The 14415-nt window shown below is 50.2% G+C and overlaps 1 protein-coding gene across 1 annotated transcript in view; it reads right to left on the reverse strand.

The window, feature by feature from the left end:
- LRIG3 (leucine rich repeats and immunoglobulin like domains 3) overlaps window positions 1-14415 on the reverse strand; it is a 60113-nt gene that overhangs the window by 13680 nt on the left and 32018 nt on the right. Inside the window, exons 4-11 of the mRNA XM_035127224.3 lie at window positions 8583-8717; window positions 7931-8074; window positions 7218-7361; window positions 6820-6963; window positions 6283-6426; window positions 2378-2458; window positions 925-996; window positions 210-281 (exon numbers count right to left, since the gene is read on the reverse strand). Of these exons, the coding sequence (XP_034983115.3) occupies window positions 210-281; window positions 925-996; window positions 2378-2458; window positions 6283-6426; window positions 6820-6963; window positions 7218-7361; window positions 7931-8074; window positions 8583-8717 (936 nt within the window). The remainder of the gene's footprint in view (window positions 1-209; window positions 282-924; window positions 997-2377; window positions 2459-6282; window positions 6427-6819; window positions 6964-7217; window positions 7362-7930; window positions 8075-8582; window positions 8718-14415) is intronic.

Raw genomic sequence — 14415 nt, forward strand, 5'->3', positions numbered from 1 at the left:
CAAGGTACGACTGTATTTCCTTTTTCAGATCCACAACACTTTTTTTCTTAACTATGCCCTATGTTGTTCGACAACGACGTGAGAAAGTTGCTAAAGGTACTGCTTTTCAAAATAAGTGCATTGTCATTACTACCAATGTCGATTGCTATGATTATCTGATATATTCAAACATAACACACGTCTCATTGGGGCAAAGTAGAGACACTTACAACTCTTTAAGTTTCTTCATTTGTGAAAACGTGTTTCCTTGAATTGACATGATGGCATTGTTACTTAGATCTCTGGGGGTGGAAACAAAAGGAAAAGACAAAATGTAGGATCACAAGGCTAACAAAGTAAAAGCAAATTCTCACATTCTGCTACGGGGCTGGGGTAAAATAAAATGTGAAAAAGAAGCAGCTTGTACCCTATTTAGTACCACTACATAGAGGCTCATTTAAAAGATAATAAATCATAGAATTGTAGAGTTCCAAGGGACCATGGGGGTCATCTCATTCAAGCCCTGCAGAACAGGAATCTTTGACCCAATGTGGGGTTCAAACCCATGACCCTAAGATTAAGAGTCTCATGCTGTACCAGCTGAGCTACCCCAGTTGTATGATTTGACCATATTTCCTAGATACAAAGCCATTTGGCAGGGGAATGCCATCTATAGACCCTATGCTGCAACACAGAAAGTCGTCTCATACTCAAACCCTCTCTAGCTCAGTCTACACTGATAGGCAGCAGCTCCCCAGGGTTTCAGAGAGGGCCTTCTTCTCAGCCCTTATTGGAGATTGAAACTGGGATTGAAACTGGGAACTTGGGCGTGCAAAGCAGGAGGTCTACCACTGAGCTATATTCCCCCTTTGAAGGTTATCATCAAGTTGGCATCATTGTACATTTTAAAAATTGTCTGGTTCAATGTGATTTTCAACTACTTACAGGTGTTCAAGAGCATCCAGACCAGAAAACGCTTTCTTAGTAATTGACCTAATCCGGTTTCCTTGGAGTAGCCTGGAAATATAAAACACTTAACGTGTAACACTTAACGTGTAACAGATGAAAATGAAAATGAAATAGGTGCATGGTTACTGGAGAGATGACGGCATGTTCAAAGTCTTTTAATGTATATCATTTTGTGAAGTTGTTTTTTTTTTTTGGCAAGGACTGTCAGCTAATTTATTTCTACGTCTGTGCATTGTGAATAAAATCTTTGCATTCTAACAGAGCCATTGCCTCTGAATGCTGGATTGCCCTGCCAAACATCTGCCCTTGTCTGCCTTATGTAGCTTTCCACTAACATGACTGCCTCTAATTTCTACTCTGAAGAATCCTGGTCTTATGTGAAAGGTATAAGGACTGATTGCATGACACCATGCATGCAGTTAAGATAATCCAAAGTCTTTTTAACCGAAGAGTATTTGGAAACTATTTTTTATATTTAATGAAAAGAGAGATGTACTGAAGAGAAGCACATCAAGGAAGGCCAGGTTAAATTAAGGGGACTCCAAAGAGCAAATTAAGAAAACATCCTGGGGTTTCTGGACTTTTGCTCCAAGGTTTCATAGGATGTGTTATTTCCCACTCTGCCTGCCTCCACTTTAGCTAATTTCGTCTTTCCTGATGACCCTTCTCCCTCCAACTATAAACTAAATCAAGCATCCCCAAACTGTGGCCCTCCAGATGTTTTGGCCTACAACTCCCATAATCCCTAGCTAACAGGACAAGTGGTCAGGGATGATGGGAATTGTAGTCCAAAACATCTGGAGGGCTGAAGTTTGGGGATGCCTTAGCTAAATAAAGCAGATTAATAAAGCTTGAGAATCAAGCTTCTGGTAGCTTTGCACTGTTGCAGCTCAGACCTCAGCAGAGAGAGCTGTGTCAGGGAAGTTCAGTGGTACCCCAGAAGTTGAACAGAATCCATTCCGGAAGTCTGTTCAACTTCCAAAACCTTCGAAAACCAAAGCGCGGTTTCCGATTGGCTGCAGTAAGCTCCTGCAGCCAATCGGAAGCCATGGAAGTCGTGTCGGATGTTCGGGTTCCAAAGAACATTCGCAAACCAGAATACTCACTTCCAGGTTTGCGGAGCTCGGGAGCCAAAACATTCAACTCGCAAGGCGTTCATGATCCAAGGTACGACTGTAAATGTTAACGTACAGTCAAGCACCCTAGTGGCCAAATCCACCTGACAGATGACTTCCAGCTTCCCTCAACCACCAATCCTAGCAATCTTTTCTTTCCCACCCTTCCTGCCTGATCCTTCTTTATTCTTTACTTTTGCCTCCATTGCCTCTCTCTAATGTGCGAAAGAGGAAAGAGATCTGGAAGGACAATAGCAGCTGGGGTGGGGAATACAGAATCTGCATTTGAAGATAAAGCTGTAAGTTGTACTTACAGCCACCTAAGTTTGTCAAGTCCGGAAAAAGCGCCATTCATATCTTCAATTGTCCAGGAGATTTCATTGTTTTTAAGATCCCTGTTGAAAGAAATAGAGAAGTCAGATTCATGATCTTCAAAGTGTACAAGTACGTTTAAATCACAAAAGCAATTGATTCCTAGAAGGAAGCACATTGGGAACCCAGCGGCATGTTCACCCCTAGTCTAAATGTTTTACCCAACTGGAAACCCAGGAAATTGGTGACTCTTTCCACACACAGTGCTTAGAAGCACCCTCTTAAAAGTCATTTTCAAAAGGAGCAGCTGCATGTCATAAAATCAGCAATGTAAAGCAGCCCTATTATGCCATGATTTTACTTTTTGCTCAACTGATCGTATGACGGTTTTATTTTTTGCTTTTGTTTTTTGCGGCCTGTTGTGAGGAATTATTCTAAAACGTGCGGTATATATATATCTGAAATAAAATCCAAACAGCTAAAGTAGCTTCAACAGTTGTTGTCAATGCATATTGTAAGAGAGAGGGCTTGCAGAGAGCAGCCCACTCTGCTTACTTCCGTCAGATGGGAGAGCAGCAGCAAGTCTGGGAGTTCAAATCAGGAACAGGAAGGGTTAAGACGGGTCCAGGGCTCTGCAGAGTCCTGGTGGCTCAGCTCCAGGTTGGTAGCAGGGAAGCAGGGGAGGAGCTAGCTTCAGCAGGGGCTGGAAAGGAGGGAGGAGAGGGAACGGCACCTCAGGAGCCTGGTTTGGGACCACGGAGGACCCATAGAGCAAGGAGGAGGGGCGTTTGGAGTCTTAAAAGGGGGGTCAGAGCCCACAAGACGCCATTGTGGGCTTCTGCCCCATGCAGAGCAGACATGATTTGAGACATCTCACCACTGTATATAGCATGCACAATAAAACTATGAAAATCCAGAGGATGTGTGGAGTGCTTACTCGGGAGTAGCCAACACCCCATCTGTGACAGCAAGCCCACCATCTCTTGATGGCTACCCCGAGGGAAGAGGGCTGCAAATGTAGCAGCCGGCATGAAGTTGGCAGCATCTAAAGCAGAAGAGAGAGATGCCAAGGGAGGATTGGCATGCGTGAGGGGTGTAGCAGAGAGCAAGCTGCAGCCAGCACCCTGCAACTATGGAACGGCTCAAGCACCAGGTAGGCACCCGGGCACAGGGGAAGCCAGGCTTAGTGAACAGAGCAGCTCTGAACACAGCCAAGCCGGAGGAGTGGAGGCTGGACAAGCAGAGAGGACACTCGGGACGGGCCAGCACTTTGTAGGGCGACCCTCAGCACAAGCTGGCTCTAAGGCTGAGAGGCATGGTGGTGTGGAAGTGCAGGAGGCTGAGAGGCGAGTCCGGGCAGAGGGGACAGACGGAGGGGAAAGGCAGCGGCCACAAGCTCCCATACAGTCCCTGGAAGGCAGCTACAGCTCAGCACAGACCCCTCCAGCCAGATGTGATGCAGAGGGACAAAGCCCGCGCGCGGGTACTTTCAAACGCTGACGCGGGAAAACAGAGGGAAGAGAAAGGCGGGAGATGCCTTTACAATGCACCCAGCCACTGGGTGGAACACTGCCCCCAGAGGAAGGAATGGCGAGAGCAGGCAGGCACAGACACAAGCCTGGATGCCAGATCAGGAGGGGAGAAAGAGATGGAAGTAAGTCTGCAGCTGCCAAGAGGCCAGACCCAGGAGACAGTTGGGCTTCTCTGCAGGGGCAGCAGCAATGATTTCCTATCGGTGGACTTTGCTAGGCAGAATCAGATTCCCCTTTTCCCAAGGGAGCTGCCCATGAGCGTCTTGACCGTAGGCGGCCGGGAATTGCAGGAGGGTGAGGTCACGCAACAGACCCCCTCTCGGAAGATGACAGTGAACAAGCACGCAGAAGTGCTAGCTTTGGAATTAATGGACAATGACCCTGTGGGCAGCCAGCGCCGGGGAGATCTCACCTTTGGAGATGCAGACGGCAAGGAGCACTGCAGGAAAGAAGGAGAATCCTCAGGATCGCACCACATCAGCTCCCCAGGCGGATGGAACGACGCAGAGGCGGGGATGCAGGAAGAGAAACTGAGCCAACTCACCAAAGAGGACACTTTTACCCAGAACATACGGAGGGACTTGAGGGAGGGAGAAGGGGCAGGGGAAGAGCTTGCAGAGAAAGAGGGGTTACTCTTTAGCAATGATGCCCGGTATATGCCCCAGGACTCCCTCAGAGGGAAGATTCTCAGGCAATATCATGACAACCCCACGGAGGGGCATGCAGTACATGTCTTCACGAGGCTCACACCCAGTAAGGCCAGTCTTGGGCGAAACCCCAGAGCCTTCCCAGAGCAGGGGGAGGGGGAGATTGGGGGACCACCTATTGAGGCATGGGGTGAGAGGAGGGAAACAGTACACCAACAACTGGATGGAGACGTGGCAAGGAGCAATGAGGCTTACAAGGAGGGGGGCAGACCATCACGGGGGACTGGAGAAGGTCTTCCACGGAGGGGACAGGGTCTGGCTGTGGTCAGAAGGCCTTCCCATGGGGGGAAGGGGGAAGAAGCTGGCACCCAGAAGGCTGGGGCCCTTCAAGGTTCTGACACAGATCAACCCTGTCACCTTCAGGGGGGAAGTACCTACAGCGAGAAAGGTCCATCCCGTGGGTCACAGGTCTTTGCTCTCACACTTTAGGGAAAGCCCAAGGTTCAGAGGACGTGACACACATCCAACACAAGACGCTGACAGGAGGAAGGGGGAGGAAATCACACAAAAGACACTAGACAGAAGGGTGGAGGGAGAAGGCAGCCAAGAGGTTCCAGAAAGAAAGGAAGAGGAGGAGGTCTACAGTGCCACAGCGAGCCCGGGCTCCCGGTGGGGGGAGGGGGGGTTAAAATGTCTGATGGCCAGGCAGGGCACTCCTGCTTCCCAAAACGCGGAGGCAACCACGCACACCATGCAAGGGGAGGACCGCACACTGGAACTGCACGCTCCTTTCTCCCACAGACCCAAACCACCACACGTCAGTAGCACAGGGAACACAGAGGGGGAGGGCGATCCCAGGTGGGGAGCAGGGGAGACGCAGACCCAAGGAGCCCTCCGGGAATCGGAAGCAATTTTCCAGAGGGAGGAGGAGGATGACAATGGAAGGAACTACACGGACCAGCCACCCAGCACCGACTGGGAACAGGATTTTACACACACTACAGAGGAGGAAGACCTGTCAGGCTTCCAGCCCTCTTTACAGACATCAGACCAGGCAAACCAGGCCTCAGAAAGGGGGGGGGAGCCTGGAGGGGGGGTGGATGTAAGAGAGAGGGCTTGCAGAGAGCAGCCCACTCTGCTTACTTCCGTCAGATGGGAGAGCAGCAGCAAGTCTGGGAGTTCAAATCAGGAACAGGAAGGGTTAAGACGGGTCCAGGGCTCTGCAGAGTCCTGGTGGCTCAGCTCCAGGTTGGTAGCAGGGAAGCAGGGGAGGAGCTAGCTTCAGCAGGGGCTGGAAAGGAGGGAGGAGAGGGAACGGCACCTCAGGAGCCTGGTTTGGGACCACGGAGGACCCATAGAGCAAGGAGGAGGGGCGTTTGGAGTCTTAAAAGGGGGGTCAGAGCCCACAAGACGCCATTGTGGGCTTCTGCCCCATGCAGAGCAGACATGATTTGAGACATCTCACCACTGTATATAGCATGCACAATAAAACTATGAAAATCCAGAGGATGTGTGGAGTGCTTACTCGGGAGTAGCCAACACCCCATCTGTGACACATATCAATGGCAGCAGAGACGAAGCCTTCCATATATCAAGACGTATTCATCGTTTGGAATTCCTTCACATTCATCTACACTAAGATAGTATTGCTATTGTAGAGCTTTGAGAGAGAGAGAGAGAGAGAGAGAGAGAGAGAGAGAGAGAGAGAGACCCTACTATGAAACTTACAAAGTCTGCAAACTTGATAGTCCTCGGAAGGCACAATCGGCAATGTAGCTCACTTTGTTGTTCCCAACATTCAGCCTCACAAGTAGGCTTAAACCAACAAAGCTTGAATCCTCTAGTCGGGTTAAATGATTATAAGTTAAATCCCTGCAAGTTTGAGAGGGGGAGAAAAGTTTGCTTTAATCAGCATTAATAAGGAACCAAACCCAATTCACAATTCATCCCCTGATTAATTTCAGCCTGATAATTTTTGACAAAACCTTGCACACTATTTTCCATTACACAGAAAATAGCAGAATGGGTTTCCTTATTTTAAAAATTACAGTAACAAACATAACTTTTATGAAGAGGGGCGGAAAACGCAGTAGGCTTCAGCTTCACACAACAAAATATCATTGCATTAACTAACACACAAACAGCTGTTGCCACCTTTGGAAATCTTGTTACAAAAAATTCACAGCTCACTGGTAAGCTGCTCATGCTTTGGCTTGTACCCTGCTCTTAAAAATGGAAGAGTTTAAACACAAAACTACTACTCACAGCTCACTGAGTTTTTGGCAAAACTCCCAGGCATCAGGGCTGATTCTGCTGATAGCATTTTGGCTAAGATGGAGCTGCTGCAACGTGAGCAAGCCATAAAGCCAGCCTTTGGTAATCTCCGTTAGGTTGTTATGATCCAGCTGCCTGTACACACACAAACACATACGTAGAAACAAAGAAGACGAAAAAGACCTCAAGTTTCATAGGAAAACTTAAAAATCAATACATAATCAGAAGAAATTAAGGCTCCTCCTACTGGAAACAGAAGCCAGAAAAGTTTTACAGGTTGGTGGGTTGTACATTTATATATTGTTAGCATCACAGTTACTCAAAATAAGCAATGAACTAAGGGATTCAAAAATGGTTATTTTTTGAAGACTATGGAAGCGAATACTTACAGGATTTCCATGCTACTTAATCCCCAGAAAGCTCCATCCATGAGCCTAGCGAGCCCATTTCTTTGTATTCTTAAAGATTTCAAAGAAGGAAGTCCTTGAAACGTAAGCCCATCTATTTTTTTAATTTTGTTACGGTTCATTTCTCTGAGGGAAGAAAGAAAGAGAGTTCCAAGTTAACTAAAACAAGCTCAGACTTCTAAGCATATATATATATATATATATATTCTGGGCAGCTCCTCTCTTGGTACAAATCAGAACATGTGGCCCCACAAATTGTTGATTACGTACGTTGTTAGTAGTGAGATGGAAGAGCAACAAATAAAAGCCATATCTTCCTGATGTACCAGGATAACATTGTGAGCTGCAACAGTATGTTAGCATTCTTACTCAGAGCAAAGCAAGCAGATCATTATCAACATGAAACCTTAGGACAGGGATGGTGGAAATTGTGATCTTCATTGTCTTGTTGGACTACAGGTCTCATCATCCCTGACAACTGGCCACACTGATTGCAGCTGATGGGAGCTGGTGTCTAGCAACATCTGGAGCACAACCAATTCCTCATCCTTGGTTTAAAACATGAATGCATCAAGAGAACTATGCCTCTGTTCTATCTAAAGCTTCCCTGCCTTTATGTGGTTACTACTGAGGTTGATGCTCAACCGCTGCCAGAAGCCTGCAAGACTAATTTAAAACAGTTAGGCTGTACTTACAGATGCTGGAGATGAGGGAGTTTAAACATCTTCTGTGGGATGGCTGAAATTCGGTTCCTGTTCAGCTTTAATACTTGAAGTGTGCTAGACAGGTTGTCAAAAGCGCCTGGTTCCATGGAGATTATTCGATTATTATTAATGTGGCTGTGGAAACAGTGACAGTTAGCAACTATGGAAATTGGAGCAGATTTCGTACCAAGACCTCATTACCGACTACGTGGTAACTGCTAATCCTAACTTAAGAACTTAATAATCGCTTTAAAATATCCCCCACCTCTGTCAACTTCCAATCAGTGGTTAAGTGGAACTTTGAATGGAAGCATACGTTTTGCCTTCAGTCAACGTCTATAGCTCCTAGCAGACAGGAAATAACCAGAACTGATCCAATGGCAAATAGAATTTAAATTCTCAAATAATATTTCAATGACTGAAAAATATTCTGCCCTTCCACTCGTAGAAGGGACCATTCGATTCAACCCAATGTCTTTATAGGACAACTTTTTAAAAATAAAAATAAAAATTCACACATACTGAAAAGACTGTTTTTACTTTAGTCTACTACTTTATCTATGCTTATCAGACAGTCAATTATTTTATGATTTTAGAACTCAAGATGTAATGAAAGCCTTGTCTTAAATAAAGTTAAACTTACATGTACTTGAGCATCAGAGAAGGAAATGAATCCACCTTAAGCACAGAAATATTGTTGTTGCTCAAGTCCAAAGTTTCTAGAGACTGGAATGGTTTCAGGTCTTCAGGCAAGATGTCTGTAATCTTGTTACTTGTCCTAAATTAAAATTTACATGTCAAATTTAAGGCAGTTTCCAGACAAGTAATGAAATGATTGCACTTCCCAAGAACTTAGTTTTGCCAGAATGAAGTAGCAATCCTATATTCATGCACCCGGCCGTTTGTTTGTGTGTACGATAGGGTGCCACCAGCAAAAGAGATACTGTGTGCCATGCTTAGGATAACAGAAGGTGCTTTAAAATTTTCATAGTGATTGCAACATTTCATCCTTCCACATAATTTCAGGGTGTTTTTCTACATTCAGCATCCGACAATGACCCTCTGAAAACTCCTGCCCAAATTGGCGAAGGTCACATAGCAGCAGCTATTCTATCAGGCTACAGATGGGGGAAAATGAAAACACAGCTATTCCATTGCCTCTGGCCTATGCTCAACAGCCAGTTCCATCTTACTTCCATTCCAACTGGTCGTCATAAGAACTTTGTCATCAAAAACTGGTACCCGAGTTTTCTACCAACCCATACATACATACATACATACATACCGTGTTTCTCATATTATAAGTCATGTCTTATATTAATTTTTTCTTCAAAAAAACACGACATGGCTTATTTTTGAGGGATGTCTTATTTTTTAATAAAGTGCACGCGGCCGCTGTTTGCCGGGCTTGTCAAGCCCAGCAAACAGCGCCCGCCGATCTTCGGTGACAGGCGGGGGTGGGCGGAGAGCGGAGAACGATCTCCGCTTCCCCCCCCACCCCCGCCTGTCACACAGGACAGGTCCGAAGATCGGCGGGCGCTGTTTGCCGGGCTTGTCAAGCCCAGCTAGGAGCGCCCGCCGATCTTCGGTGACAGGCGGGGATGGGGGGAGAGCGGAGAACGATCTCCGCTTCCCCCCACCCCCGCCTGTCACACAGCACAGGGCCGAAGATCGGCGGGCGCTGTTTGCCGGGCTTGTCAAGCCCAGCAAACAGCGCCCGCCGATCTTCGGTGACAGGCGGGGGTGGGGGGAGAGCGGAGAACGATCTCCGCTTCCCCCCCACCCCCGCCCGTCATACAGCACAGGGCCGAAGATCGGCGGGCGCTGTTTGCCGGGCTTGTCAAGCCCAGCAAGGAGCGCCCGCCGATCTTTGGTGACAGGCGGGGGTGGGGGGAGAGCGGAGAACGATCTCCGCTTCCCCCCACCCCCGCCCGTCATACAGCACAGGGCCGAAGATCGGCGGGCGCTGTTTGCCGGGCTTGTCAAGCCCAGCAAGGAGCGCCCGCCGATCGTTGGTGACAGGCGGGGGTGGGGGGAGAGCGGAGAACGATCTCCGCTTCCCCCCCACCCCCGCCTGTCACACAGCACAGGGCCGAAGATCGGCGGGCGCTGTTTGCCGGGCTTGTCAAGCCCAGCAAGGAGCGCCCGCCGATCTTTGGTGACAGGCGGGGGTGGGGGGAGAGCGGAGAACGATCTCCGCTTCCCCCCCCACCCCCGCCTGTCACACAGGACAGGTCCGAAGATCGGCGGGCGCTGTTTGCCGGGCTTGTCAAGCCCAGCAAGGAGCGCCCGCCGATCTTCGGTGACAGGCGGGGGTGGGGGGAGAGCGGAGAACGATCTCCGCTTCCCCCCACCCCCGCCCGTCATACAGCACAGGGCCGAAGATCGGCGGGCGCTGTTTGCCGGGCTTGTCAAGCCCAGCAAGGAGCGCCCGCCGATCTTTGGTGACAGGCGGGGGTGGGGGGAGAGCGGAGAACGATCTCCGCTTCCCCCCCACCCCCGCCTGTCACACAGGACAGGTCCGAAGATCGGCGGGCGCTGTTTGCCGGGCTTGTCAAGCCCAGCAAGGAGCGCCCGCCGATCTTTGGTGACAGGCGGGGGTGGGGGGAGAGCGGAGAACGATCTCCGCTTCCCCCCCACCCCCGCCTGTCACACAGGACAGGTCCGAAGATCGGCGGGCGCTGTTTGCCGGGCTTGTCAAGCCCAGCAAGGAGCGCCCGCCGATCTTTGGTGACAGGCGGGGGTGGGGGGAGAGCGGAGAACGATCTCCGCTTCCCCCCCACCCCCGCCTGTCACACAGGACAGGTCCGAAGATCGGCGGGCGCTGTTTGCCGGGCTTGTCAAGCCCAGCAAACAGCGCCCGCCGATCTTTGGTGACAGGCGGGGGTGGGGGGGGAGCGGAGAACGATCTCCGCTTCCCCCCCACCCCCGCCTGTCACACAGGACAGGTCCGAAGATCGGCGGGCGCTGTTTGCCGGGCTTGTCAAGCCCAGCAAGGAGCGCCCGCCGATCTTTGGTGACAGGCGGGGGTGGGGGGAGAGCGGAGAACGATCTCCGCTTCCCCCCCACCCCCGCCTGTCACACAGGACAGGTCCGAAGATCGGCGGGCGCTGTTTGCCGGGCTTGTCAAGCCCAGCAAGGAGCGCCCGCCGATCTTTGGTGACAGGCGGGGGTGGGGGGAGAGCGGAGAACAATCTCCGCTCCCCCCCCTGCCTCTCACACAGGACAGGTCCGAAGATCGGCGGGCGCTGTTTGCCGGGCTTGTCAAGCCCAGCAAGGAGCGCCCGCCGATCTTTGGTGACAGGCGGGGGTGGGGGGAGAGCGGAGAACGATCTCCGCTTCCCCCCCACCCCCGCCTGTCACACAGGACAGGTCCGAAGATCGGCGGGCGCTGTTTGCCGGGCTTGTCAAGCCCAGCAAGGAGCGCCCGCCGATCTTTGGTGACAGGCGGGGGTGGGGGGAGAGCGGAGAACGATCTCCGCTTCCCCCCCACCCCCGCCTGTCACACAGGACAGGTCCGAAGATCGGCGGGCGCTGTTTGCCGGGCTTGTCAAGCCCAGCAAGGAGCGCCCGCCGATCTTTGGTGACAGGCGGGGGTGGGGGGAGAGCGGAGAACGATCTCCGCTTCCCCCCCACCCCCGCCTGTCACACAGGACAGGTCCGAAGATCGGCGGGCGCTGTTTGCCGGGCTTGTCAAGCCCAGCAAGGAGCGCCCGCCGATCTTTGGTGACAGGCGGGGGTGGGGGGAGAGCGGAGAACGATCTCCGCTTCCCCCCCACCCCCGCCTGTCACACAGGACAGGTCCGAAGATCGGCGGGCGCTGTTTGCCGGGCTTGTCAAGCCCAGCAAACAGCGCCCGCCGATCTTTGGTGACAGGCGGGGGTGGGGGGGAGCGGAGAACGATCTCCGCTTCCCCCCCACCCCCGCCTGTCACACAGGACAGGTCCGAAGATCGGCGGGCGCTGTTTGCCGGGCTTGTCAAGCCCAGCAAGGAGCGCCCGCCGATCTTTGGTGACAGGCGGGGGTGGGGGGAGAGCGGAGAACGATCTCCGCTTCCCCCCCACCCCCGCCTGTCACACAGGACAGGTCCGAAGATCGGCGGGCGCTGTTTGCCGGGCTTGTCAAGCCCAGCAAACAGCGCCCGCCGATCTTTGGTGACAGGCGGGGGTGGGGGGGAGCGGAGAACGATCTCCGCTTCCCCCCCACCCCCGCCTGTCACACAGGACAGGTCCGAAGATCGGCGGGCGCTGTTTCCCGGGCTTGTCAAGCCCAGCAAGGAGCGCCCGCCGATCTTCGGCTCTGTCCCCCGATGCGCGACGGCTCGGGGAAGCAGGCAGGGAGCTCCTGCTGGGTCCCGCGCCTTCGCCTCTCGCTCGGTCGGGGCTACACGACATGGCTTATTTTCGGGGTATGTCTTATTTTTCACCAACCCTTAGAAATCCTGTCATGGCTTATTTTTGGGGGATGCCTTAAAATATGAGAAACACGGTACATACATTCCTTTGGATGTCAAGCCTGAAAGCAGCAGGGATTACCTGACTATTGCTCTTGGAAGCTACTCTGGGACCCTTTTCAGCTAAAGGATGAGGGTAAAAAGGCTTGAGATCAACAAATAATTGGCAATCCTTGTTGAGATGCCTGCCAGCAGAGCCACCTCCAGGTTTGAGGGAGTACTAGGCAAAGAGCTTTCTGCTGGGCCTTCTCCTACATCAGGGTCGAGGAGTCCCCTTTGGGTATTGTTGGGATTCCCAACTCCCATCAGCCTCGGTCAACATCACCAATGCCCAGGCATGATGCGAGATGGAGTCCAACAAACATCTGGAAGGTCGCAGAGGTTCCTCGCTCCTACCCTTCATAGATAGATTGTTGGGCTTCTGAGGCAAGATGCCATGAGCTGCCTCTTTTAAATTGCCTTCAGTACTCCGCAGCAATGCAGGAGCCTTCTGGTAAATTAAAAATGGTGGTTCAGAGACCTAGCTGCCTATAGCAAGAAACCCAAAGCAGGCATTGTTGCTGGCGACCCAATTGCTGGGCACTGGGTTACTGGAAGTTGCTGGGAGCTGCCAAGTACTGATGCCAGGGCCCGTCAGGCTAATTTATGGGGCAGATTAGAAAATATGAAAGGGCAGAAACGTAATGTGGTTTATCATGTTCTAAATCTAAGCAGAGAGAGAAGCTGGCTTGCCCACCTCGATTCTGCTAAAATTATACCATTTGAGGGTAACTCTGAGCACATCAATGGGACTGTTCCTTCAAAATAAGTTGTTTCTATTTAAAACAGGATGTCTGGCAACTGAGGTACCCATATAAGCACTTAAGGGAAGTTAGAGGCTGAGATTAATCACCACTCATTAAAACCAAGAAATTGGCTAAAGAAGAAGAAGCCAGAAGTTGTGGATTAACTAGCCCTCACACCAGATGTGTTAAAAAGAAGTGATATTTTGTTACACCTCAGACATTGTTCTCACTCAGCATCAAGTTTCAGCCCTTGGCCTGTCGAGTCTAGGCTCTTTAAATTTAACTCTTAGCTGCAAGGTCTTATTTAAATCTTTTTTTAAAAAACCCAACGGATGAGCCGTGCGGCAGATTTATGAGTGAGCAAGACAAAGTTAGATAACAAGTTTAAGAGGCTTTAGTTTAGACGTTAGTGTTCATAAGGTAATTACTAATAAGGTACTAAAAACTGCCAATTACTTGAGTGACAAATAAAATTTTCCTTGCAGTAAAACTGTGCTTCAGCCTAAGCCAGCAATTTCCTGAACTGCACGCCTCCTAAATTGCAGTGTGAAAGTATTCAGTTAGGGAGAGTGTACACACTGCAGCCTTTGTGTCACCATTGCTTCATAAAAGAGAAATTTCTTACAACTGGCTGGATAATAGCCCCCGTAATCATGAATTTCAGCTGTTCCTAATGGATCTGAATAATCTCACCTTCAGATTAGATTTTAACTGACTGGCAAATTACTCCAAGGCAGCCTCCTTTACAGATAAGGCTTGCTGGAGCTTTATTGTGGGAATATGGGAAGAGAAAGAACATTCGTTTGTTAACTAACAGCGGGCAAGACATTAGTAGTTTAATTACATCTCAATATAGTTCAAAGGCAGAGTAAGTAATTAAACCACACTGCAGTTTGGGTGATGGTTATCTGAAAGATGCACTTGAAAAAGAAAGCTCTCTCATCTCTGCACTGAGTGTTACACTGTCTTAAAGGGCAGTCAGAGGTCCTCAAATCTTTCTAGGCCCACTGGCGCACACAGAGTTTTGAGAGCATGTCACTGGCCAAAAAAAAAAAACATTTTCTCCCTTCTGTTCTTCCTCCCCACAACAGGCAAACTCTCTTTTCCCCATGGGGCCGGAACAAAAGTCAAATCCAGCAAAATGAAATTAGATTTTAGTAAATTCACATAATTCTATATCCTCCTCTCCAAAAAAAAAGCCATAAAAATTAAAACTTATACTGGTAGAGTGCACCGTT

The sequence above is a fragment of the Zootoca vivipara genome, chromosome 9 (assembly GCF_965207765.1).
Source record: "Zootoca vivipara chromosome 9, rZooViv2.hap1.1, whole genome shotgun sequence".
Classification (NCBI taxonomy): Eukaryota; Metazoa; Chordata; class Lepidosauria; order Squamata; family Lacertidae; genus Zootoca; species Zootoca vivipara.